This window comes from Triticum aestivum, chromosome 2A, assembly GCF_018294505.1.
Source record: "Triticum aestivum cultivar Chinese Spring chromosome 2A, IWGSC CS RefSeq v2.1, whole genome shotgun sequence".
NCBI lineage: Eukaryota > Viridiplantae > Streptophyta > Magnoliopsida > Poales > Poaceae > Triticum > Triticum aestivum.
This window is the reverse complement of record NC_057797.1, coordinates 721,300,331-721,324,588: the sequence shown is the minus strand read 5'-3', so window position 1 is coordinate 721,324,588 and position 24,258 is coordinate 721,300,331. Positions and strand designations below refer to the sequence as shown.

Sequence of the window (24,258 nt, the reverse complement as noted above, 5' to 3'; positions counted from 1 at the left end):
TGTGTACTTACTCATCCGCATTGACTGTTCAATGCTTAGATCAGGCGGTTTAACTTTGTAGAAAATTTTTACGAACCGGTATATACCACTAGTCCCCTTGTTGAACCGCCAGATGTTGGTTGCTTCATGAAACTCCGGTTCAGATAGTTTGTCTCCGGTTTAACAGTGTCCATACCAGCGTATCTTGATCAAATGCATTTTTGAACTGGGATCTTCTACCTTGTAGATTCCATCATGGCCAAGCAAGTGTATGAGTGCAATTGGGTCCCTTCTCGCGTCACAGAGGATCAACTGGACGATTTAGTCCTGATTGGCGCCTTGGGCAGCAAAGATACCATCCATTGGAGGGCTCCTGGCAAAGAATGCCCCCCCCCCCACACCTCGAGAAGGAGAGGTTGTTGTCTTCGTAGACCACTTAGCCCGGGGTTTTAAACCACCCGGTTCTAAATTCTACCGGGATGTTCTAGCTGATTTCCAACTCCATCCGCAAGACACTGGCCCCAACTCTATTACAAATATGTGCCACTTCCAAGTGCTCTGTGAGGTGTTCTTTCAAGAGGAGCCCACAGTGGAATTATTCATAGATCTTTTCCATCTAAACCGCCGTACTGAGTTTACTGATGGCTCTAATACGGAGTTGGGTGGCATGGCGATTCAAAAAAGGAAAGAGGTCACATACCCTCACGCCAAGCTGCATAGTCACCCCAAGGAGTGGAATCAGACATGGTTCTACTGCAAAGACACCTCCCCTGCTGGTGAGAATCCCTTGCCTGGCTTTCGTCCGGAGCGGCTCAGCAATACCCATCCTTTTCCTCAACGATTGACTGCCCAGGAGAGAAGCAAATATGCTCCTCAGCTGTCAAAGCTCAGAGCCTTTATGGCCAACGGTTTAACAGGGGTTGACCTTGCTCGCTGTTGGATATCATGGAGCATACTGCCCCTTAGTCAGCGCTCCGGTTTGATGTGCGAATATACTGATAGTGTGGATGACCCACTGCGACATTCAAGACTCCAGCTCTCCGGTGAAGAAATCACAGAGGCTGTGCGTAAGATACTGAATGAACCGGAGCACATCTGCGCTAGAACCGGCCTGCTTCCCTTCTGTGCCACCAACAAACCGCCAGCTGTAAGACTTTGATTTTTCTCTTTGCTGAATCTGTTATTGACATGTCTGGTCATTGTTTGTAATATCAGTGTCTGTATAATCAGGGCGATGATCCGTTTTGGAGCAAAAAGCTGCCGCAGGAGAAACCAGAGAAGGCAGACAAACCGGAAAGAGCAATCCGGCAAAAAACTAAAGCTGTGAAGAAGACTGCCCACAGGAAAAGAACCACTGCATCTTCTAATCCGGCCCCTGATGATGAGGTGGATAATCCGGACTTTGAGGTAGAGCTTGACTCACTTGGTTTATTTTTCATGCGTCTTATTGATGATGATATTTGTCAGGATGATGCCGAAGCCAGCCACGCGGATGTTGCAGAGGTAATTATTCTCTCTTCCGATTCAGAAACTTTGCCTTCACAAAAAATCCGTCAGGCAAACCGGAAAGTTAAATTTTCTCATCCTCTTGCTTATTTGGATCCTAAACTTCTTATGAAGACTCAACAACACGAGGCTCGCCGCACCACCCGGCACAGCGGCCAGGTAGTTACCTCCGCCGGTTTACCGAACAGTCCGGTTCGGAAACGTCATTCCGAGGTCTCTAACTCGCCTATCAGTGCTTGTCCTAAAGCGGGCTGCTTTCGTCAACCTCTTAATCCGTCTGACTCCGATTACCAGGTTATTTCCCACTCATCTTCTGGCGAGTCATCGGCCACTCAGCTCCCGCCGCTCAAAACGGTGCTTGGGTAAGCCATATTTATTGTGATGTTTGCAGTACATTGCCTTAGAACACATGCTGTATTTAATTTGGTTACTCTTCTCAGGGCCAAACCTAGGCCAAGCAAGAAGGCCCGCCTGGACAAAGCGGCCGAAGAAGATGTCATTCCTGAAGCGGCTATCTCTGAGGATATTCCCAACAATCCACCGCAGCCAGATGATGATCTTATTGCTGAAGAGAGACCTGTTGATACCTCAGGCCCTATCCAACAGCCCACAGGTTCCATCCGGATTGAAAGCTCCACCGGTCCAGCAAAATCTACTGAGAAGCCAACAGCTCCAGTGCAAACCGGCGGTACCAAGGATGATGAGGTTGTCATTACTGGCACTGGTCATGCTGAACCAAGCAATCCTGTCGCTTTATCCAAACATTCTGCCAAGGAAGAATTTGCTGCTTTTGGCAAAGGCACGTGGAACGCTGATCTGACGGCTTACTCTGCTCTGAACGCCCAAGATATCCATTCCGGCTATCTGAACCGGCTGTATACCAGCCGTGACTACGAAGCCGGTCTGGTTAATATGATGAAAGATAAATATGAGGTAACTTCCATATGCTCCTTCCTGCTTGTATGCTTTTATTCTTGCTGACTCTCCTAGCCCCCAAGGGCCGGTTTGAACTATTCTTTCAAACCGGGACTTAATAATATAAATCTTGATGCTTTGAAATTTGCTGATGTAGCCCCAAGGGCCGGTTCAACTTAGCGTAGTTAAACCGGTACTTTAAGTAATTGAAACTGCCGCATCAGAATACATATGATCAAATAGCCATTAGCCCCCAAGTGCCAAGTTGAATACTTGTATTGAGCTTGGGACTTTGTAAACAATTGAAAGATGAAGATCGAATATGCATTAGCCCCCAAGTGCCAAGTTGAATACTTGTATTGAGCTTGGGACTTTGTAAACAATTGAAAGATGAAGATCGAATATGCATTAGCCCCCAAGTGCCAAGCGCATAACTTGTTATGTGGTTGGTACTTGAATCCTTCTACCGATTTGTTGAAACATATATCTGTATGCCTGCAGGCGGAGCTGAAGGCGAAAGAAAGCCAAGTCATCGATCTGCGAGAAAACCTGAAAACCCAACAGGCTGAAACCTCCAAGGCAAAAGAGGAATTGGCCAGTGCCTTAAGCGCCATGGAACAACTTAAGGAGAACTTCAAGAAGAAACGGGCGGATTGGGCCACTGAAAAGTCCGCTTTGATCAAACGAGCAGAGGATGCTGAGGCTGCACTGAAACCAGTGACGGATGAACTGACCAGCATAAAGCGGCACGTTCATGCCATGACCACTGCTATCTTTGGTAAGCCAGCTTGCCTTCTGAATTGGTTCTGCCTTCTTACAGAGTCGCCGGTTTATTAACCTTTTATGGTATTTCAGGGACACGCATTGGTCACTTGGGGTCAGATGTGCGGAAGAAATTGAAAGCCGCCTATACCTTGGTTGAACAATTGTATACTGGTGCCCAGCGGATCATCTGTACCGCGTCTCATAACAAACCGGCGCCCACTCTGATTCAAGATACTTTGATGAAACTGTCAGTGCTTCCTGCCCGGGTTGAAGAGCTGAAGAAATCTGCTGCTCGAACCGGTGCAATCAATGCTTTAATCCGGGCAAAAGCCTGGGTGCCGGATTTTGATCCTATTGAAGCGGCTCAGGGTTATCCCAGTTTGAAGGAAGACGGGTCAGAATTTGGTGAAGCGGATCTGCGAGCCATAAACCGGGAGGTACGTCCGCTAGCTTGTCAACTGGCTGAGGAAGCAGATTTGTCTCATTATCAAGCCCAATATGACAGCCAGAACAAGCGAATAGCTGCACCAATCCATGAATCGGAAAACCTGATCCCTCCAATCCGTAAGCATACTTACGCTCCCGATATTGACCCGTCTTCGCTAATCCATGACGAAGCTGTTTTTCAAGCATTGATGGGAATCGACTGGACAACTGTGGATTTTCAGCCACTGGGTAGAGAAACGGAAGCTGAAGCGGCGCAGGATGACCCACAACCATCAGGCCAGGCTGGTGGCCAAGCTTAAACCGGAAGCCGGTTTTAAAACTGTCTCTCCTTTGTGAAAAACAATTATGTTATTATGGGCACCATGTTGCCTTGTAATAGGCTAGCTGATACCTTTGATGTTGATATGCCTTCGCGCATAACTTGTTCTTCCTGTGGTAATGAACTTTCCAAAATACTTTCTGAAATAAGAAATTCGTTAAGTGCCACCGCGGTTGTACCGTCAGGTGGAGTATGATGTTTGTATATATAAAATCAAAACATCCAAAACAAAATTTTAAGTATATGATCAAAAAATTTGAGATACATAATACCTGCCATCATTGAGTGTGAAGTTGGCTTGGCCAACCTTGAAGCGGAGCTTTTGCAAACCCACACTGTTTGGAGGAAATAACAACTCCTGTATATGTATATGACACTGGTTACCATGTAAACCGTGCCGGGTTATAATGAACACCGTGTTACTCCATAAGAGGATGTTAACAACAAGGATCAAACCGGACAAATAGTCTCCGGATTGACGTGAACCGTGTTCCGTCAATTGATTGGTTAAAAAACTTTGTCGGTTTTAAAGAACACAATAAAAAGCAAAAAAACCCTTCAAAGAAAAGTATGAAGCAAAAGCAACGACAAAAATGTTTGCCAAAAAAGATTTATTTAAGCTGATCAAATGGCGTAACCATGGCCAAACACGACCAAGCTCCCGTTAGGTGTAACTATGGTTCTAGTTAGCCAGGTCCCCAAGTGATTCTTGTGGCATTTATGCCGACCAAATGGCGTGGTCATGGTTCGGGTTCGACCAAGCCCCCAAGTGATTCTGTGGCCTTAGGCCGATCAAGAGGCATGACTGGTTCAGACATGACCAAGTCCCCAAGTGATCTGGTGGCTTTCGCCTATCAAGAGGCATGGTATTGGTTCGGACACGACCAATCCTCCAAGTGATATAACACGATGCTTTTAGCAAAGCGAACTCAAGGGGTAAACCGGAGGCCGCTTTAGAGCAACTCCGTGTAACCTCACATGATGTAAAAGAACAGATACCCCGCTTTAGCTGAGGTTCCGGTTTATTATACTTAATCATAATATATACATTGTATGTACATAAGTATAGCCAATGGCTCAGGTATAGTAAGGCCGAAGATGAGCTATATTCCACGGCCTGTTAGTCTCTTCCTCTGATGTACGTGAGTCCTTATGCTCTCGAATATCGATCAGATAGTACGACCCGTTGTGCAGATTCTTGCTGACCACGAAAGGCCCCTCCCAAGGTGGGGATAGCTTATGCATATCAGTCTGATCTTGGATGAGCCGAAGCACCAAATCTCCTTCCTGGAAGGCTCTGGTTCTGACTCGGCGACTGTGATAACGACGAAGATCCTGCTGGTAAATCGCCGATCGGGCGGCTGCGATGTCACGCTCTTCATCCAACCGGTCCAAAGCATCTTGCCGTGCTGTCTCGTTGTCCGCTTCAATATAAGCCGTGACACGAGGTGAATCATGACGGATATCACTGGGGAGAACCGCTTCCGCTCCATAAACCATGAAGAACGGTGTGTATCCTGTTGATCTGTTGGGTGTTGTATTGATGCTCCATAACACAGATGGTAATTCTTCTACCCAACAACCCGGCGTTCTCTGCAAAGGAACCATGAGCCGGGGCTTGATGCCTCTCAAGATCTCTTGATTAGCTCTTTCTGCTTGACCATTGGACTGTGGATGTGCCACTGATGAAACGTCGAGCCGGATGTGCTCCCGTTCGCAGAACTCCTTCATAGCACCTTTGGATAAATTGGTACCATTATCTGTGATAATACTGTGCGGAAAGCCAAACCGGAAAATCACCTTTTTGATGAACTGAACCGCCGTGGCCGCATCACACTTGCTAACAGGTTCTGCCTCCACCCACTTTGTAAACTTGTCCACCGCCACCAGGAGGTGGGTCTTCTTATCTTTGGACCTTTTGAAAGGCCCAACCATATCCAGCCCCCAAGTCGCAAACGGCCAAGTAATTGGAATCATCCTCAATTCTTGAGCCGGTACATGAGCACGTCTTGAAAACCTTTGGCAACCATCACATCGTCTGACCAGATCCTTCGCATCAGCATGAGCAGTTAACCAATAGAAACCATGGCGAAACGCTTTAGCCACCAGAGACTTTGAACCGGCGTGGTGACCACAATCTCCTTCGTGGATCTCCCGCAAAATTTCACGGCCTTCTTCAGGAGACACGCAACATTGAAAAGCTCCTGATACACTGCAATGATGCAACTCACCGTTGATGACAGCCATGGACTTGGATCGCCGGATTATCTGCCGGGCCAGAATCTCATCTTCTGGCAACTCGCCCCGGTTCTTGTACGCCAGATAAGGAAGCGTCCAATCCGGAATAACATGAAGAACTGCCACCAATTGAGCCTCCGGATCAGGAATGGCCAAATCCTCTTCACCAGGGATCTTCACCGACGGGTTGTGCAGCACATCCAGAAAAACATTGGGTGGGACCGGTTTGCGCTGAGAGCCCAGCCGGCTTAAAGCGTCCGCCGCTTCATTTTTCCGCCGGTCCACGTGGTCCACCTGATAGCCTCTGAAATAACCTGCAACAATATCCACCTCACGATGATATGCTGCCATGAGTGGGTCCTTGGAGTCCCAAGTGCCAGACACTTGCTGAGCCACAAGGTCCGAATCACCGAAGCACTTAACTCGACTTAGATTCATCTCCTTAGCCATCCGAAGACCATGGAGCAAGGCTTCATACTCAGCTGCATTGTTAGTACAAGGGAACATTAAACGGAGAACATAACAAAACTTATCACCTCGTGGGGAAGTTAATACGACTCCAGCCCCCGAGCCTTCCAACTGCCTGGATCCGTCAAAATGGATGGTCCAATACGTATGATCCGGCTTTTCTTCAGGTGCTTGCATTTCCGTCCAATCATTGATGAAATCAACAAGTGCTTGAGACTTAATCGCTGTCCGAGGCACATATTTCAAACCGTACGGCCCCAGCTCTATAGCCCACTTTGCAATCCGGCCAGTTGCTTCCCGGTTCTGGATGATATCTCCCAAAGGAGCAGAACTGACCACCGTAATTGGGTGCCCTTGGAAGTATTGCTTAAGCTTCCGGCTTGCCATAAAAACTCCGTACACCAGCTTCTGCCAATGCGGATACCTTTGCTTGGACTCAATGAGTACCTCGCTGATATAATAGACCGGACGTTGAACCGGATGCTCCTTACCTGCCTCCTTTCGTTCCACCACAATAGCCACGCTGACCGCACGAGCATTAGCAGCAACATATAGCAGTAACGGCTCCTTGTCAATGGGAGCGGCGAGCACAGGCGGTTGGCCAATTGCCGCTTTAAGTCCTCAAATGCTTCATCAGCAGCAGAACTCCAGACGAATTGATCCGTCTTCTTCAACATCTGATACAAAGGGATCGCCTTCTCACCAAGGCGGCTGATAAACCGGCTTAACGCGGCAATCCGGCCTGCCAGGCGTTGAACATCATTGATACACTTCGGTTTAGCCAGGGAGGTGATGGCTGTGATCTTCTCCGGATTAGCCTCAATTCCCCTGTTGGACACCAGAAAACCCAATAACTTGCCCGCCGGTACACCAAAGACACACTTGTCCGGATTAAGCATCATCTTGTACGTCCTTAGGTTATCAAAGGTTTCCTTCAAATCATCAACCAGAGTCTCCTTCTCCCTGGATTTAACCACGATATCATCCACGTAAGCATGTACATTACGGCCAATCTGCTTGTGAAGACAATTTTGTACACACCGTTGATAAGTTGCCTGGGCACTTTTGAGCCCAAAGGGCATAGACACATAGCAGAAGGCTCCAAAGGGAGTTATGAATGCCGTCTTCTCCTGGTCCTTAACTGCCATTTTGATCTGATGATAGCCAGAATATGCATCCAAAAAACTTAAACGCTCACAACCCGCCGTAGCATCAATGATTTGATCAATACGGGGGAGGGCAAAAGGATCTGCTGGACAAGCTTTATTAAGATCTGTGTAATCCACACACATACGCCAGGTGCCGTTTTTCTTAAGGACTAGCACCGGATTGGCAAGCCACTCAGGGTGGAAAACTTCAACAATAAAACCAGCTGCTAAGAGCCTGGCTACCTCTTCTCCAATCGCCTTGCGTCTTTCTTCGTTAAACCGGCGGAGGAACTGTTTCACCGGTTTGTATTTAGGATCCACATTAAGTGTGTGCTCAGCGAGTTGCCTCGGTACACCTGGCATGTCAGAGGGCTTCCATGCAAAAATGTCCCGATTCTCACGGATGAACTCGATGAGCGCGCTTTCCTATTTCGGATCCAAGTTGGCACTAATGCTGAACTGCTTGGACGAATCGCCAGGTACGAAGTCAACAAGCTTAGTTTCTGCTGCCGATTTGAACTTCAGGGCCGGATCATGCTCCGTAGTTGGCTTCTTCAACGGAGTCATGTCCGCCGGGTCAACATTGTCTTTATAGTACTTCAACTCCTCGGTGGCACAAACCGACTCTGCATAAGCCGCATCTCCTTCCTCGCATTCCAAAGCGATTTTGCGGCTTCCGTGAACCGTTATTGTCCCCTTGTGACCCGGCATCTTGAGCTGCAAATACACATAACAGGGCCGAGCCATAAACTTGGCGTATGCCGGACGCCCAAACAGGGCATGATATGGACTTTGGATTTTCACCACTTCAAACGTTAATGTCTCCGACCTGGAATCATGATCATCCCCAAAGGCCACTTCAAGAGCTATCTTACCAACGGGATATGCTGATCTGCCAGGCACTACACCGTGGAATACTGTATTGGATGGTTTGAGATTCTTATCTGTAAGTCCCATACGACGGAAGGTCTCATAGTATAGGATGTTAATGCTGCTCCCTCCATCCATGAGCACCTTGGTGAACTTATAACCTCCCACCTGAGGCGCCACCACCAGAGCCAACTGACCCGGATTATCGACCTGGAGTGGGTGATCCTCTCTGCTCCATATGATTGGCTGTTCAGACCAACGTAGATAACGGGGTGTGGCCGGTTCAACAGAGTTGACTGCCCGCCTCTGAACCTTCCGGTCTCGCTTGTCCAAGCTAGTGGTAAAGACATGGTACTGCCCATTACTCAACTGCTTTGGGTTGCTTTGGTAACCTGACTGTTGCTGCTGTTGGTTGTAACCACCCTGGTTGTTCTGACTATTTTGACCATTATGTCCGCCCGGATTACCATTAAATCCTGAACCGGAACTTCCTCCACCGTAACCCGGCCCGGACCCTGAGCCACTGCCAGATCCGTGATCATACCGGAAATTATTAGAATTCTTGAACTCCTGCATAATAAAGCAATCCTTCCAAAGGTGGTTTGCTGGCTCCTCCTTCGTCCCATGTCTTGGACAGGGTTGGCTTAGCAGATAGTTCAGGCGGTTTGGGTTGGGGTTGGGTGCTCCACTACGATTTTTCGGCCTACCCTTGCGCCGTTGGCCATTGTCCTGTACGTTGGTATTAGCCACAAAATCCATGTTGCCATCCGCTTTACGCTTGCCTCCTCCGCCATTGCCTGCCCAGTGATGCTGCTGACCTTTGGAGCTGCTGTTCTTCTTCCCCTTCCCTGTCTTGTCATCATCAGATTTGGGATCCTTGGTACTATCAGAATCAGCATATTTTACCAAAGCGGCCATGAGGGTCCCCATGTCGGTGCAATGACGCTTCATCCGTCCCAATTTCAACTTTAGAGGCCCAAACCGGCAGTTGCCTTCTAGGGTTAATACTGCGGTGTCAGCGTTGATGCGGTCTGAGGAGTGCAACACTTGTGAAACCCGGCGCACCCAATGAGTCGTTGACTCTCCTTCCTCCTGGACGCATGCAGCTAAGTCCACTATCGACATAGGTTGTTTACAGGTATCCTTGAAATTGTTGATAAACCGGGCTCGTAATTGGGCCCATGAACTGATAGAATTAGCGGGCAAGCTTTTTAACCAAGTACGGGCCATTCCTTCGAGCATCATGGTGAAGTATTTCACACACGCCGTGTCATCCACATCAAGCATCTCCATGGCCATCTCATAGCTCTCTACCCATGTCTCTGGTGGTTGATCCGCCGTATAATTTGGTACCTTGCGTGGGCCTTTGAAATCCTTGGGCAAGCGTACGTTGCGTAAAGCGGGGACGAGGCAAGGCACCCCCAAAGAACTAGAAGTAACACCAGGTTCGATTGAAATGGTTGGACGAACCGGCGTGAGCTGCCGAGCCTGATGATGTGCAGCTAACTCGGCCTCCCTACGTGCTCGGGCCCGGTTCACCACTTCCTGAGCGTCATCAGCACCACCCGTCGGGTTGTTACCACGGGGTGCTCCACGTCGTTCATTACTCGACACTGCTGGTTCATCCATATGTCTGCTATAGCTCCGGCTTGGACGGGGGGTCGAGTGGATTCGGTCGCGGCTGTACGAGTACGCCTCCTGTTGGGCCAAAGCCGTCCTCAGAAGTTCCTTGACCCGTCGCTCTCTACTGCTTGCGGCGAGTCACCTTCAACTGGAATGGCCTCCAGTCGTGCAGCAGCGGCAACAAGATTGTCCATTGGGTTGGAGTAGTGACCCGGAGGTGTTAAAACATCCCGAGGTATAATGGTGTTTTGACGAGGCGGGTCCATCTGACGGGGCTGAACCGGTGCACCGGTCCCAGGGGCTTCTGCCTAGTTCCCCTCCAGCGGATTTCTGGCTCTTGGTCCTGGAGTGTTGAAAGGGTCTCTGGCCTCGAAAACTAGAGGTAAGCGGGACCGGTGCTTCCTCCTCATGACTTCATGCGACGCGCTCTGATCCAACATAAGCCTGTAGGCCTGTGCGTCTAAAGCGGCCCGCTCTGCGGCCATCCTGGTGTCCTCAGCCGCCAGATCCGTTTTGGCCTGGGTGATTTGTTCCTTTACCTTTGCAATCTCCGCGTTGTGAGCGTCCTGATCTGGCGGATTAACTTCTGCCATAAGCACAGCCAATGCATCAAATAGTTCTGATAGAACCTGAGCCGGTGGGCACACAGGGCCTCCCGCCCCGGCAACCGTTGCCGCTGCTTAACCGGAGATCGTTGCCGCGGCTGTCGAAGAGTGAAGCGCTGCTTGTGTTCCGGCCATGAATATTCCAACCCGGTTAGGCAGATCAGAGGGGTCCGGAATACTGTCGCCATCGGAACAGCTCTCAATCCGGCCATCTTGTAGCTGATAAAGAGATTCGGTTTCTCCGGTCGAAGATTCGTCACCGGAACGAACGGCAGTCGCCCCGCGAAGCTCCGATCCATCCTCGTAACTCCCTCCATGGATCATTCCCACGAAGGCACGCTTCATAGCCGGTTTAACACGGGCGGATCGCGTACGCTGAGCCGTCTCGACGAGGTCGGTGCAGATGTCCGGCTCAGGGCCCGGTTCGCCGATCTTGCCAATGAAAATGTGAATGCTACCAAAGGGGACCCGGTACCCGTACTCAATTGAGCCGGCCTCGGGGCCCCAGCCTGCGTCGTCGATGTAGAGTTTGCCGCGACGACTCTTAGTCATTCGGCCTATAGCGTAGCCCTCGAGTCCTTCAAAGCGGCCCTCCAAGAACCTGAAACCATCGTGCGATGGCCCCACGGTGGGCGCCAATTGTCGTGGTTTTGTCACGGCAGATGTCCTAGAGAAAGGACTTAGTCGTGGAGCCATCGCTACGGGTTAGCTTGAAGGGGTTAAAGCGGACACAAGGACGCAAGAGAGTTTATACTAGTTCGGCCCCTTCAAGGAAGGTAAAAGCCTACGTCTAGTTGTGATGGAATTGATGGGTGTTTCGATGACTAGGGAGCAAATAAGCTTGGCCTATGTCTCGAGTTGTTGTTATTTTTGTCCTTGAACCGCCGCCGGGTCATCCCCTTATATACATGGGTGACGCCCGTCGGTTTACAGAGTCCCAACACCGGCTCATAGATGTGTCCGGTTTGGTCTCTACTTATTCCTTACTTACAATACAAGTTACATATTGACGCCGGTTTACGGCTACAGGCTCTCAGCCGATTATGGGTCTTGAGCCCTCATCTATCTTCCTGGGCTTTAACATGCTTAACTACTGATGAAGTTAATCCGGCCCAGATAGGCCAGTTTACGCCCAGTAGTAATATCCCCAACAGTGACCTTCGTAAAGTCATTATGAACGAAGCTCACAATTCACTCCTCTCTATTCACCTTGGAAGTACAAAGATGTACCATGACCTCAAGCAGTCGTATTGGTGGACTCGAATGAAGCGCAAGATTGCTTAGTTCGTGAATGAATGTGATGTCTGCAGAAGAGTGAAAGCAGAACACCAATGACCAGCTAGTCTCCTCCAACCTCTTGCCATTCCAGAATGGAAGTTTGACCATATTGAGATGGACTTTGTGACTGGATTTCCAAAGTCCAACCGTGGCAATGATGATATCTTCGTTGTCATCGACAAGCTCACTAAAGTGGCTCATTTTCTTCCTATCAAAGAATCTATCACAACAGCTCAGTTGGCAGAGATATATACCTCCAGGATTGTCTCTTTGCACGGCATTCCACAGTTGATATCTTCAGATTGTGGAAGCATCTTCACCTCTAAGTTCTAGGACTCCTTTTAGAAGGCCATGGGCACCAACATTCACTTCAGCACAGCTTTTCATCCTCAAACTAGTGGCCAAGTTGAGCGAGTCAATCAAATTCTTGAAGATATGCTCAGGGCATGTGTCATTTCTTTCGGTATGAAGTGGGAAGATTGTCTCCCATATGCCGAGTTCTCCTATAACAACGGCTTCCAAGCGAGTTCGGGCAAGGCCCCATTCGAGATTCTCTATGGCAGAAAGTGACATACTCCTCTTAACTGGTCAGAGACTGGTGAATGCCAACTTCTTGGCAATGACTTGATCACAGAGGCTGAAGAAATGTGCAAAGTCATTCGTGAAAATCTCAAAGCCGCGCAATCGCGTCAGAAGAGTTACTATGATAGCAAGCAACGTGACTTGGCTTTCGAGATCGGAGACCATGTCTACCTCCGCGTCTCTCCAATGAAAGGTACTCGTCGCTTCGGTATCAAAGGGAAGCTTGCCCCTAGATACGTGGGTCCTTTCAAAATCATTGGCAAAAGAGGCGATCTCGCCTATCAACTTGAGCTTCCATCCAACTTTGCAAACGTGCACGACGTGTTTCACGTGTCTCAGCTTCGCAAGTGTTTCAAGATTCCTGACCGCACCATCAACTTTGAAGAGATTGATCTCCAAGAAGACATGTCTTATCATGAGCATCCCGTTGCTATTCTTGAAGAAACTGAGCGCAAGACTCGCAACAAGTCTATCAAATTCCTGAAAGTGAAGTGGTCACATCATTCCGACCGTGAAGCCACCTGCGAACGCGAGGACCACCTCTGTTCTGAATATCTGGAGTTTTTCCAGTCCTAGATCTCGGGACGAGATCCTTTCGTAGTGGTGGAGTGTTGTAACGCCCCGTATATAACTTGCCATATTTGTATTCCAACTCTTGCCATTTCCGGCACTAAGTTATGATATTCCCTCGTGGTTGAGTTTTGTCTTTGTTTTTCTTTTGTCCTTGTTATGCATCTCATATCAAGTCATCATGTGCATTGCATTTGCATACGTGTTCGTCTCATGCATCCGAGCACTTTTCCCCGTTGTCCGTTTTGCATTCCGGCACTCCTATGTCCTCCAGCGTCCCCTTTTGCCTCTTTTCATGTGCGGGTGTTAAACGTTCTCGGATTGGACCGAAACTTGCCAAGCGGCCTTGGTATACTACCGGGTAGGTCGCTTGTCAAGTTTCGTGTCATTTGGACTTCGTTTGATACTCCAACGGTTAACCGAGGAACTGTAAAGGCCTCGTGTGTGTTGCAGCCCATCACCCCTCCAAAGTGGCCCAAAACCCATCTAAACCCCCTCCATCCTCTAGGCCGTTCGATCACGATCGTGTGGCCGAAAACCGCACCTCATTTGGAGTCTCCTAGCTCCTTCTATGTATAAATAGGTGCATCCCTCCGAAATTTGCGGATGAGACCCTAACCTACTTCCCCTCTCCGCGCCGGACGTGTCCGTCCGCCGCCGAACACGCCACGCCGCCGCCCGCGTCCAATCGCAGGCCGACACGTGGCGCACCTGCGCCCACTTCGCCGCCGGCCCGCTTGGCCCGTCGCGGGCCCCCGAGGCCCGGTCGCCTCCCCGCCGCCCGACCACGCCCGAAGCCTGCCGCCTCCGCCGCCTAGCTCGCCGCCTCCGCCGCGCCTCCTCGCCGCCACCGCCCAACGTCGCCGGCCGCTGTGCCTCCTCGCAGCCACCGTGCCGCCCCGTCGTCTCCGGCCGCGCCGCCCTGACGCCTCCGCCGCTCCCCGCCCTCACCGGCGACCCGGCGCCCATCTCCGGCCATCTCCTTCCTCCCCGGCGAGTCCCGGCCACCGTCCGGCGAAGAGCTCCGGAGAACCTCGAGCAACGTGCCTCAGACCTGGATCTGAGAGGATTAGGGTTGACTTTCGTTTTTCTCTAAGTCCCCAGTTTTCAGTATTTTTAGGCATCTTCATCATGTCATATCTTTGCATTTGTAGCTCCGTTTCGTGCGTGCAATATATCAAATTGTTCGTCTGGATGTGCACTTCATTTCATTCCATTGCACCATGTTTGTTTGAGTCCATCTTGATGCCCTAAATGTTGTTGCAAGAGTGCTATGTAATGTTAGTTCCTGAATTCTTATTAGATTATGGACATTTGTCATTTTTGCCATGATTAATGTGCGCCTCCTATGAACTTGAGCCCTACATGCGTTTTAGGCTATGCCATGCTGTCTTTACAGGGGTGTATGCCATGTATTTTTGTGGTCAATGTGGTGACTAGCGTAAGCATGCAAAGTAGCTCTCGTGATGTTGCTGATTTCCGGGACTTAGAATTCTTCTAAGTCATTTCCCTGATGTTATTTTTATGCCATGTATTCATGTTGCTACAGAGTGATCCATGCCTCTTTTGAGCATGTTCAGTAAGGATGATTTTGAGATATTGTTATGCTCTATCCATCCATGTCTTTGTTTGCAATTATGGAGTACCCTAGCATGACTCAATCTTGCTCTACTTTTGCTATAAAATGTTCCTGGCAGATTGTTTATGTGTTAATCAATTTTGCCGAGGTTGTTGTACTTGATCCATGCATGCTATGAGTTGGTTATTGCCATGGTTAGCTATTTGAACATGTCTTATTGCTGGGTGTATGCTTAGTTTGTCATGCAATGCCTTGTGGTGAGTGCATCGAGCTCGCAAACATGCCTATGTAACTCTGTTTTTGCCATGTCCAGTTTTCTGCTAAGTCTGAATCTGTTAATGAAACTTGCTATGTTCACATGGTTGCCATCGTATCTTCTGATCCTTTTTGGCTTGTGGTTAGTAAGAGACTTTTGTTACATGCTTTGAGTAGATTCATGCCATGCCTTGCTTTGCCATGATATGTTCATGTAGCATGTTGTTATCTTGCTCTAAACATTGCTTCCTGGTGTTATTTCCTGACATGTTGTTAATTTTACTAAGTCTGTGAACCTGATATCTTTTGCACTTTTTCCATGCTTGTTTGAACCTGCTATTATGTGAATTAGCCGTAGCTTAGTGTTCATCTTTTGTCAAGCTTCTTGAGTGGATCACTGACATGTGCTTTGTTTCCATGTTAGGGTGCAGTAGCTTATTTTCTTGATACATTCTAGATGGCATCATGCTGTTAATCGTAGTTTAGTGCCATTATTGTTTTGCTTGCTATTTGCAAACATTGCATCCGATTCTGGTGATCTTTATATCGATTTCGACCGAAATCAACTCATCTTTCTAGCGACACTCTTGGTTTGCCAAGTTGAGGCTTGGTTCAATCTTTTCCTTCCAGAGCATGCATATGCATTGCATATCACATCCCGCATATCATGCCATGTTTTGCATCATGTTGCTTGCGCATTGCACTGTGGTTGATTGTGTCTCCCTTTGCTTGTGTTCTTTCTTTGGGTAGAGCCGGGAGACAAGTACGTGATCGAGGAACCCATTGAGTACGCTTACGAGGATCAAGCTTACGTCAACTCGGAGAACTTTGCAGGCAAGATGACCATACCCTCGAAATCACTTCTATCTTTGCTTGCTAGTTGCTCGCTCTTTTGCTATGCCTATGCTGCGATACCTACCACATGCTATATCATGCCTCCCATATTGCCATGTCAAACCTCTAACCCACCTTCTCCTAGCAAATCGTTGATTGGCTATGTTACCGCTTTGCTCAGCCCCTCTTATAGCGTTGCTAGTTGCAGGTGAAGATTGGAGTTTGTTCCTTGTTGGAACATGTTTATTATTGGGATATCATTATTATATCTTGTTTACTTTAATGCACCTATATACTTGGTAAAGGGTGGAAGGCTCGGCCTTATGCCTGGTGTTTTGTTCCACTCTTGCCGCCCTAGTTTCCGTCATACCGGTGTTATGTTCCTTGATTTTGCGTTCCTTACACGGTTGGGTTATAATGGGAACCCCTTGACAGTTTGCCTTGAATAAAACTCCTCCAGCAAGGCCCAATCTTGGTTTTACCATTTGCCACCTAGCCTTTTTCCCTTGGGTTTTGCGGACTCAAGGGTCATCTTTATTTTTAAACCCCCCCCGGGCCAGTGCTCCTCTGAGTGTTGGTCCGAAACGGGCAGCCTGCGGGGCCACCTCGGGGCAACTCGAGGGTTGGTTTTACTCGTAGCTTGACCTATCTAGTGTGCCCTGAGAACGAGATATGTGCAGCTCCTATCGGGATTTGTCGGCACATTCGGGTGGCTTTGCTGGTCTTGTTTTACCTTTGTCGAAATGTCTTGTAACCGGGATTCCGAGTCTGATCGGGCCGTCCTGGGAGAAGGAATAACCTTCGTTGACCATGAGAGCTTGTGATGGGCTAAGTTGGGACACCCCTGCAGGGTATTGAACTTTCAAAAGCCATGCCCGCGGTTATGGGCAGATGAGAATTTGTTAATATCCGGTTGTAGAAAACCTGAAACTTAACTTAATTAAAATGGATCAACGGCGTGTGTAGCCGTGATGGTCTCTTTTCGGCGGAGTCTGGGAAGAGAACACGGTCTCGTGTTATGCTTGAACGTAAGTAGTCTAGGATCACTTCTTGATCATAGATTCTCGGCCGTGCCTTGCCTTTTTCTCTTCTCGCTCTCATTTGCGTAAGATTAGCCACCATATATGCTAGTGCTTGCTGCAACTCCACCTCATACCTTTTACCTACCCATAAGTTTAAATAGTCTTGATCGCGAGGGTGTGAGATTGCTGAGTCCCCGTGACTCATAGATTACTTCCAAAACTAGATGCAGGTGCCGATGATACCATCCAGGAGATACGATTGAGCTCAAGTGGGAGTTCAATGAGGACTCAGGACGATACTACGTTTCCTTTCCAGACGATCAGTAGTGGAGCCCAGTTGGGGCAATCGAGGATCTTATGCATTTGGGGTTGTCTTTATTTTGGTTCCATAGTCGGACCTTGATTGTATCTGGATGATTGTAATGCTATATTTATGTATTGTGTGAAGTGGCGATTGTAAGCCAACTATGTACCTCTTTCTTTTTCAGTACATGGGATGTGTAAAGATTACCCCTCTTGCGACATTGCCTACAATGCGGTTATGCCTCTAAGTCGTGCTCCGACACGTGGGAGATATAGCCGCATCGTGGATGTTACATTACGTTTGTTCCTGAGGACATGGGAGAAGTCTTGCTATTAGCAGTTATGTGAATTTGGTATTCGTTCGATATTTTGATGAGATGTATGTTGTCATCCCTCTAGTGGTGTCATGTGAACACCGACTACATGACACTTCACCATTGTTTGGGCCTAGAGGGAGGCATTGGGAAGTAATAAGTAGATGATGGGTTGCTAGAGTGACAGAATCTTAAACCCTAGTTTATGCGTTGCTTCGTAAGGGGATGATTTGGATCCATATGTTTCATGCTATGGTTAGGTTTACCTTAATACTTCTATTGTAGTTGCGGATGCTTGCAATAGGGGTTAATCATAAGTGGGATGCTTGTCCAAGTAAGGACAGCACTCAAGCACCGGTCCACCCACATATCAAATTATCAAAGTACCGAACGCGAATCATATGATCGTGATGAAAATTAGATTGACAATAATTCCCATGTGTCCTTGGGAGCGTTTACATCATATAAGAGTTTGTCCAGGCTTGTCCTTTGCTATAAAAAGGATTGGGCTATCTTGCTGCACCTTATTTACTTTTATTACTTGCTACTCGTTACCAATTACCTTATCACAGAACTATCTATTGCCGATAATTTCAGTGCTTGCAGAGAATACCTTACTGAAAACCGCTTATCATTTCCTTCTGCTCCTCGTTGGGTTCGACACTCTTACTTATCGAAAGGACTACGACAGATCCCCTATACTTGTGGGTCATCAGACATGTAAATGCAGGAGTCCACGTCCATACTTGTGCTTCCTACACTAGGGTGCTATTGAGACATCCCAACACCCTCTGTTTCCTTTTTAGTATCCATATAACTTTAAACCCGCTGATAACCCACAAGTATAGGAGATCGCAACTGTTTCCGAGAGTAGAGTATTCAACCCAAATTTATAGATTCGACACAAGGGGAGCCAAAAAATATTTGTAAGTATTAGTAATTGAGTTGTCAATTCAACCACACATGGAGACTAAATATCTACAGCAAAGTGATCAATAGCACAATAATATGATATTTTGATAGTAATGGTAACAATACTATTACCTCCAGGACATGTTTCCAACAGTTGTGTGTCAAGGATGGGCATGCAACTGGATCAAAGTTGAGCAAGTTACATGTCAAGGGTCCACATGCAACTGGTTAGGTGTCGAGGACAAGTTGCGTGTCGAGGTGGACATATTAGCAAGTTGAGTGTTGAATGTCGAGTGTGAACATGCAACTAGGTCGGAGTTGGGCAAATTACGTGTTGGTCTGAACATGCAGCTAGGTCAGACTAGTTATGTATTAAAAGTGAACATATAACTGGGTTAGTTAGGGTCAAGTTACGTATCAAGAACAGATATGCAACTAGGTAAGTACTGGGGCAAGTTCCGTGTTGGGATGGATATGTAACTATGTTGGAGCATAAAACTAAATCATAATCAAACAAGTTACGGATCCAAGATGGACAAATAAGTTGCGCACATTTGAATTGTGAACACACTCATGTGAAAGCAATGTACCCATCTTTTAAAAAAAACTCTAAAATGTAAAAAAAATCAAAAATACAAGGGTGCTTCTACGCATCGGCTAACGAATCTTTTTAAAAGGTTTGTTGCCTCGCGAGAGTCGGATCTGGCGGATTGAGGGGTGAGCGCCACCTTCTACCACTGCAAGAAAGGTCGTGTAACGGTAATTTTCTACAACACGGGTCATGTTGCAATTTTTCGCAAAACATAGGTCAGGTTGCAGTTTTATTTTTGCCACATATGTTTTGTTACAGTTTTTTGTGCAACGGAGGTCATGTTACATTTTGTTTTGCAATAGAGATCTTGTTACATTTTTTTGCAACAGAGGCCTTATTGCAATTTAATTGTTTTTGTAATAGGGGTCTTGTTGCAATCTTTTTTTCTTCAATAGATGCGTTGTTGAAGAAAGGAGAGATCATGGGGGGCTGGTTCACCATGCCACATGGGACGCATGGCGTGCAACTAAGACGGTGGACGCAAGCTTGTTAATCCGCCGGCTGAACCATATCATTTCCCCTATATTATAGAGTTAGATAGATGACACTTAACTAATTCCAATCTTATTCTCAAGAAAAAAACTAATTCCCATCTATATGAGAATTAGTAAAATCCCAATAATGTTTAAGAAGTAGGTACTTTATGTGTGTGGAAGTTTGTAAGTTCTCAATCACCTTAGTATTTTGTAAATCCACCGTGCATCATGCTTTTGTTCATCCCACCACAAGGACTAGTGTATCCATTTTCATAGTTCCTAAATGTTTTAGTTCTACATAGATCAACTTGTGGGGTATAACTGGCGATTTTGTTGACAAGGTTGACTTATCCTTCTTCTGACTTTGGTCGTGTGGGAAGAATGATCTAGTGCCCCATATATACTCAAGAAAGAACCCCACTAGAAAAACTAAGTTGTTAAATTTCTAATATTGTATTTATTTTTATTAAAACTAGCCGAGTGATCCGCCCATTTGCGCGGCTAGATGTTTACTCCTGCTTTCAGTTGTTATTTGAGTCGCTATGTTAGCTTTAATATATCATGATAATAATCTAGCTACTGATGTGTCCTAAAATACAGGATTTAGACTTTGGTAGAAACCCTTGCATTAAGTATCTAATGTTTTATAAAAAAAACTTTGGTGTGTAATAACTAAAAATCGGTGGCATTGAGTTCCCAAACCCATCTTGTAGATTCATTTGGCTTTCATGATTATCTCCAACATCCTTTTGCATTTTTTTATTCACTTAATGTCTATCTATTCTCAAATAATTTGTTTAAAAATTTCCACTAAGAGTATACATTGATGACTTGTATCTATGCCATCTACTTAAATCGTTCTCTTAATAGAATGCACTCCTCTAGTCGTGTCTCTATATGTTCTCCCTTGCCGGAAGGAAATTAGCCTTCCTCATTCTCCTTCATCCATGTATCTCTTGTATCTTTTATTATGGACGGAAATTTAAATACGAAAAATGCGTCCCTTTTTTGTCTTTCTTTTTTTTCAATTTAGAAAATATCTAAGTTGTTGCCTGTTCAAAATTGCTTCAAATTATTTGCAAAATTTTATGAGGCTTACTTGGATTATTCATATTCAAATAAAAAATTTAATATCTTATTTGAGATAATTGTAGTTCAAATCTAAATTATATCCAGCCATAAGTCCATTTAATACACAAATAGTAAAAACTGTTTCAAAACAATACTTAAACTTGAAATTAACAATATAATGTAATGTGTTCCATGTATATAAAATTGGAGTGTTCTGGATAATTTTTTAAGGGTGGGCGAACTGAACTGAATGTGTCACACACTAACACAAACACACATACAAAAGGAAAAAAGGACAGCACTTAACAAAAAAGGAGGCAATGCTTGCATGCAAGGTTCTTGGCATTCAAGTTTAAGCAGGTACAGTACCGGCAGATTTAACTCCAATCTTACGCCCTGCTTAGGCTCTGTTTGGTTCATAAGTTTTAAAACTTTTTTTGTCCCAACTTATAAGTCTCAAGTCCCTAAAAAGTCTCTACCTGTTTGGTTCCTGAGACTTAACATTGACTAAAAAACCATATTACAACTATAAGTCCCTATAAGTTCCTCCTTGAGAGTCTTATTTCATAAGTCTCAAATGCCCACTTTAAGTCCCTATAAGTCCCTCTTGTTTAGTTTAGATGGAAATTATAGGAACTTTTTTAAGTCCCTAAACCAATAAGTCTCTGGAAACAAACACCCTCTTATAATGGGTGTAAGTTTTTACACCTGTATTTATTTTACATGTCTAGATTACCGGTGACATCTTCATTCCTGCCTGGAATTAAAACGACGGGAGGAGGTTTGTATTCCACTCACCGTCCATACACATCGAATCCGAGCAGTACGTATACAGTTAGTTAATGTGCACATCGATCGCTGTACGTGGCCTAGCCCAGAAGGCAGAAGCTACCTAGGAGTACCGCGACGGTGCCTGCGACGACGAGTGTCGCCGCCCGCCGTTCGCCGCCGGCGCCTGCTGGCTCCAGTCGTACCGCAAGACGCCTTCCGGCAGCCGCGTTATCCGGTCATCGTCGTGGTCCTCCTCGCCGCCGTCGACCCTCGAGGGCTCCTGATCCGGCTTGATGGACGTGTCGTGGTGGCCGTCGGCCTGCTGCTTGTGGAGGTGCGCGCGGTAGAGGTCGTAGAGGCGGCGGCTGAGCATGACCTCGAAGTCGAGCACGCCGAGGAGCTCCAGCTCCAGCTTGTTCATCTCCGCGTTGCTCACTCCGCCCACGCGCGCGAAGAAGGCGTTGCCGTGGTGGCTGCATGCACCCCACATGTATCCGCATGTCAGGCAAGATCCAACAGGGTTCAGTTAATCAGTTTACTTATTAATTTTCACCATGGAACATGCGTGAATGTGTGAAAAAGCGCCAATCGAGCAAAATGTGACTTGGGCATTCATCCTGATCAACGTCACTACGTCAGGCAACAATCACGCAGTATATCTCCGTGATCTGTCTGATCAAGACGTTGTTTATTTATGGAGGTACCTGTCATGTACTGTACTTTGAAGAGTCTAAACTTTTGTTTGACGACGACATAATTAAATACGGACGGATCATGCATGAAGCGCCACATACATAGCCAGTGTACGTACTACACCTACCAGTCGTTATACTTGAGTGTGTGGTAACACCGAACCAACTGACGTGACAGGGAATAACTGATCGAGCACAGGCAAAATCGTACACGCCCCTTCCCTTTCTTCCACTTGAATGAAAGTGCCTCACTGCCATACAAAGTACCACTAGTATTCTCCTTTGCCGTCTCCAGATTTTTGATCTATTTACTGTGGCCATATTTTTCCAAAGTTAGTTGTGGTCATGGTTGGTCTGGATCCCTAGCTCTGCCCTTCGGTCGTACGGCACTGTCTTAGTAGCTAGTGTACATCATTAGTACGTGATGGTTATGCTTCTTTGGCTGTTCTTGTCTAGCTTGACGGCAATGGTGATAGAGTTCCTACTCTGTTATTGCGTCGGTCGTCGAGTAGCATGGAAGGAAGAAGAGAAAGGAAACTTACAAGTCGTCCAGGACCTTGGAGGCGACGAGGAGGCATGCGAGGAGCAGCCGGTGCACGTTCTTGGACGCGACGGCGGCCGCGGGGCGGCGGTGCGCGGCCCGGTCCACGTACGCGTAGGCCACCACGTAGCACTCGGGCTCCAGCGCCGCGTACCGGTGCACCCGCTCCAGGTACTGCGCCACGCCGATCCGCGGCGGGCCCGTGCCCTCGAACGCCGCCATCCCGGTGATCCCCTCGCCGCCGCCCTGCTCCGCGTCCAGCAGCAGCAGCGCGTCGTTCCGCGCCACGAGCCGCTCCACGGCGCGCGCCACCATGCCCAGCTCCGGCGGCGGCGGGGTCGGCGGGGAGGAGAGCCCGCCCGCTGCCACGGCGACGTCGCCCATGTCGTCGGCACGTCGCTCGGTGCTCTCGCCTGTCTCGTGCTGGGTGGGTGGGGGCGTCTGCCGGCTGCCGGTTCGCTTGGCGGTGGTTTAGCCGCGGGTGTGGGCGCGGCTGACTGGTGCAGCTTTCTCACGATGTCGGCCTCCCGAAGCTGGGTGGAGCGGATATGGTGGGGTAGCGCGCGTGACAATTCTTTCCCGTTTCGATTCGATCCCGACCGGAGAAAATACTTCTTTCATTTATTTCCCTTCCCATTTTAAGCATGTCTTACAAGTTCTCTCGCTCCCTCCCACTGGCCACTCGCTGGGTTAAGGCGGCAGCCGGCACACCAAAAGCTCGAAGACCTTTTTAAAACTCTGAGTTATACACAACATAGATTTACCATGTCACTAAAATTCAAAAACAAATTAAAACCACAACAAAAGTTCAGTTGCACTGGTTACAGCAGGGTTGAAAAACTCTCTAAAGTACTCAAAAGGTTCTGAAACAAATCGAGGGTAAGAAGCGCTAAGTAGCGCAAACATGTAAAAATGGAGGAGGTGGTTTATAACACTTGTGTGGCAGCTATAGCGATGGTATGAACCTTTGCACCCAAGCTTCAAGATTGGACTTGAAGATCGAGCATGAGCAATGCCAACACTAGAGGAGGATGTCCACAACAATGTTGCGACCGACGTAGCTCGCTAATGGGCACTCATTGCCGAAGACCCTAGTGTTCCTGCTTTTCCATATCTCCCAAAGGAAAGCGACGATCACTATCGACTTGAGCTTCTCTGCATAAGACAAGGAGGGAGTAATGCCATCAGCGGATAAGCCCACAGCTCGGCATCGATGTACTAGACATAGGCAGCACAATTGCGCGCCAGGGGGGCTCCAAATTGCATGTGAGCGCACGGTCGAGGAAGATGTGTCAACAGTCTCATCGGCACAGTAGAACACACGACTGTGATGAAAATATGTTTTGGTAGTGGAGGTGGCCAATGCAACATTCAAAGAATGATTTATTTTTATTCCTCAAATTGTGGTAGAATGTTAGGGCCTACTTTGGAATGCATGATCTCTTTGACACACCACGTCATGCGGATCACTACTTCGGTTCAAGAAGGCTGGTAATCGAGCAATGTATGTCATGATGCCGAAGAGTCTGGCAAAGGCGACCAAGGGTGGATATTAGTTGTGTAAGACATGTACGTAAGTGGGG

The 24,258-nt window shown here is 47.5% G+C and overlaps 1 protein-coding gene across 1 annotated transcript; it reads right to left on the bottom strand.

The window, feature by feature from the left end:
• Positions 1-21,165: 21,165 nt before the first annotated feature.
• On the bottom strand, positions 21,166-23,187 carry LOC123186205 (cyclin-P1-1). The gene is made up of 2 exons (XM_044597989.1): positions 22,677-23,187; positions 21,166-21,915 (listed from the first exon to the last, which is right to left on the bottom strand). The coding sequence occupies exons 1-2, from the start codon at positions 23,057-23,059 to the stop codon at positions 21,564-21,566; spliced, it is 735 nt and encodes a 244-aa protein (XP_044453924.1). The 5' UTR covers positions 23,060-23,187; the 3' UTR covers positions 21,166-21,563.
• Positions 23,188-24,258: the final 1,071 nt, after the last annotated feature.

Excerpts from the sequence above, each read along its gene's own strand:
- LOC123186205 (XM_044597989.1), bottom strand. The coding sequence starts at position 23,059 with ATGGGCGACGTCGCCGTGGCAGCGGGCGGGCTCTCCTCCCCGCCGACC. Across the intron at positions 21,916-22,676 it reads TCCAAGGTCCTGGACGACTT|CCACCACGGCAACGCCTTCT; the intron begins GTAAGTTTCCTT and ends GGGTGCATGCAG.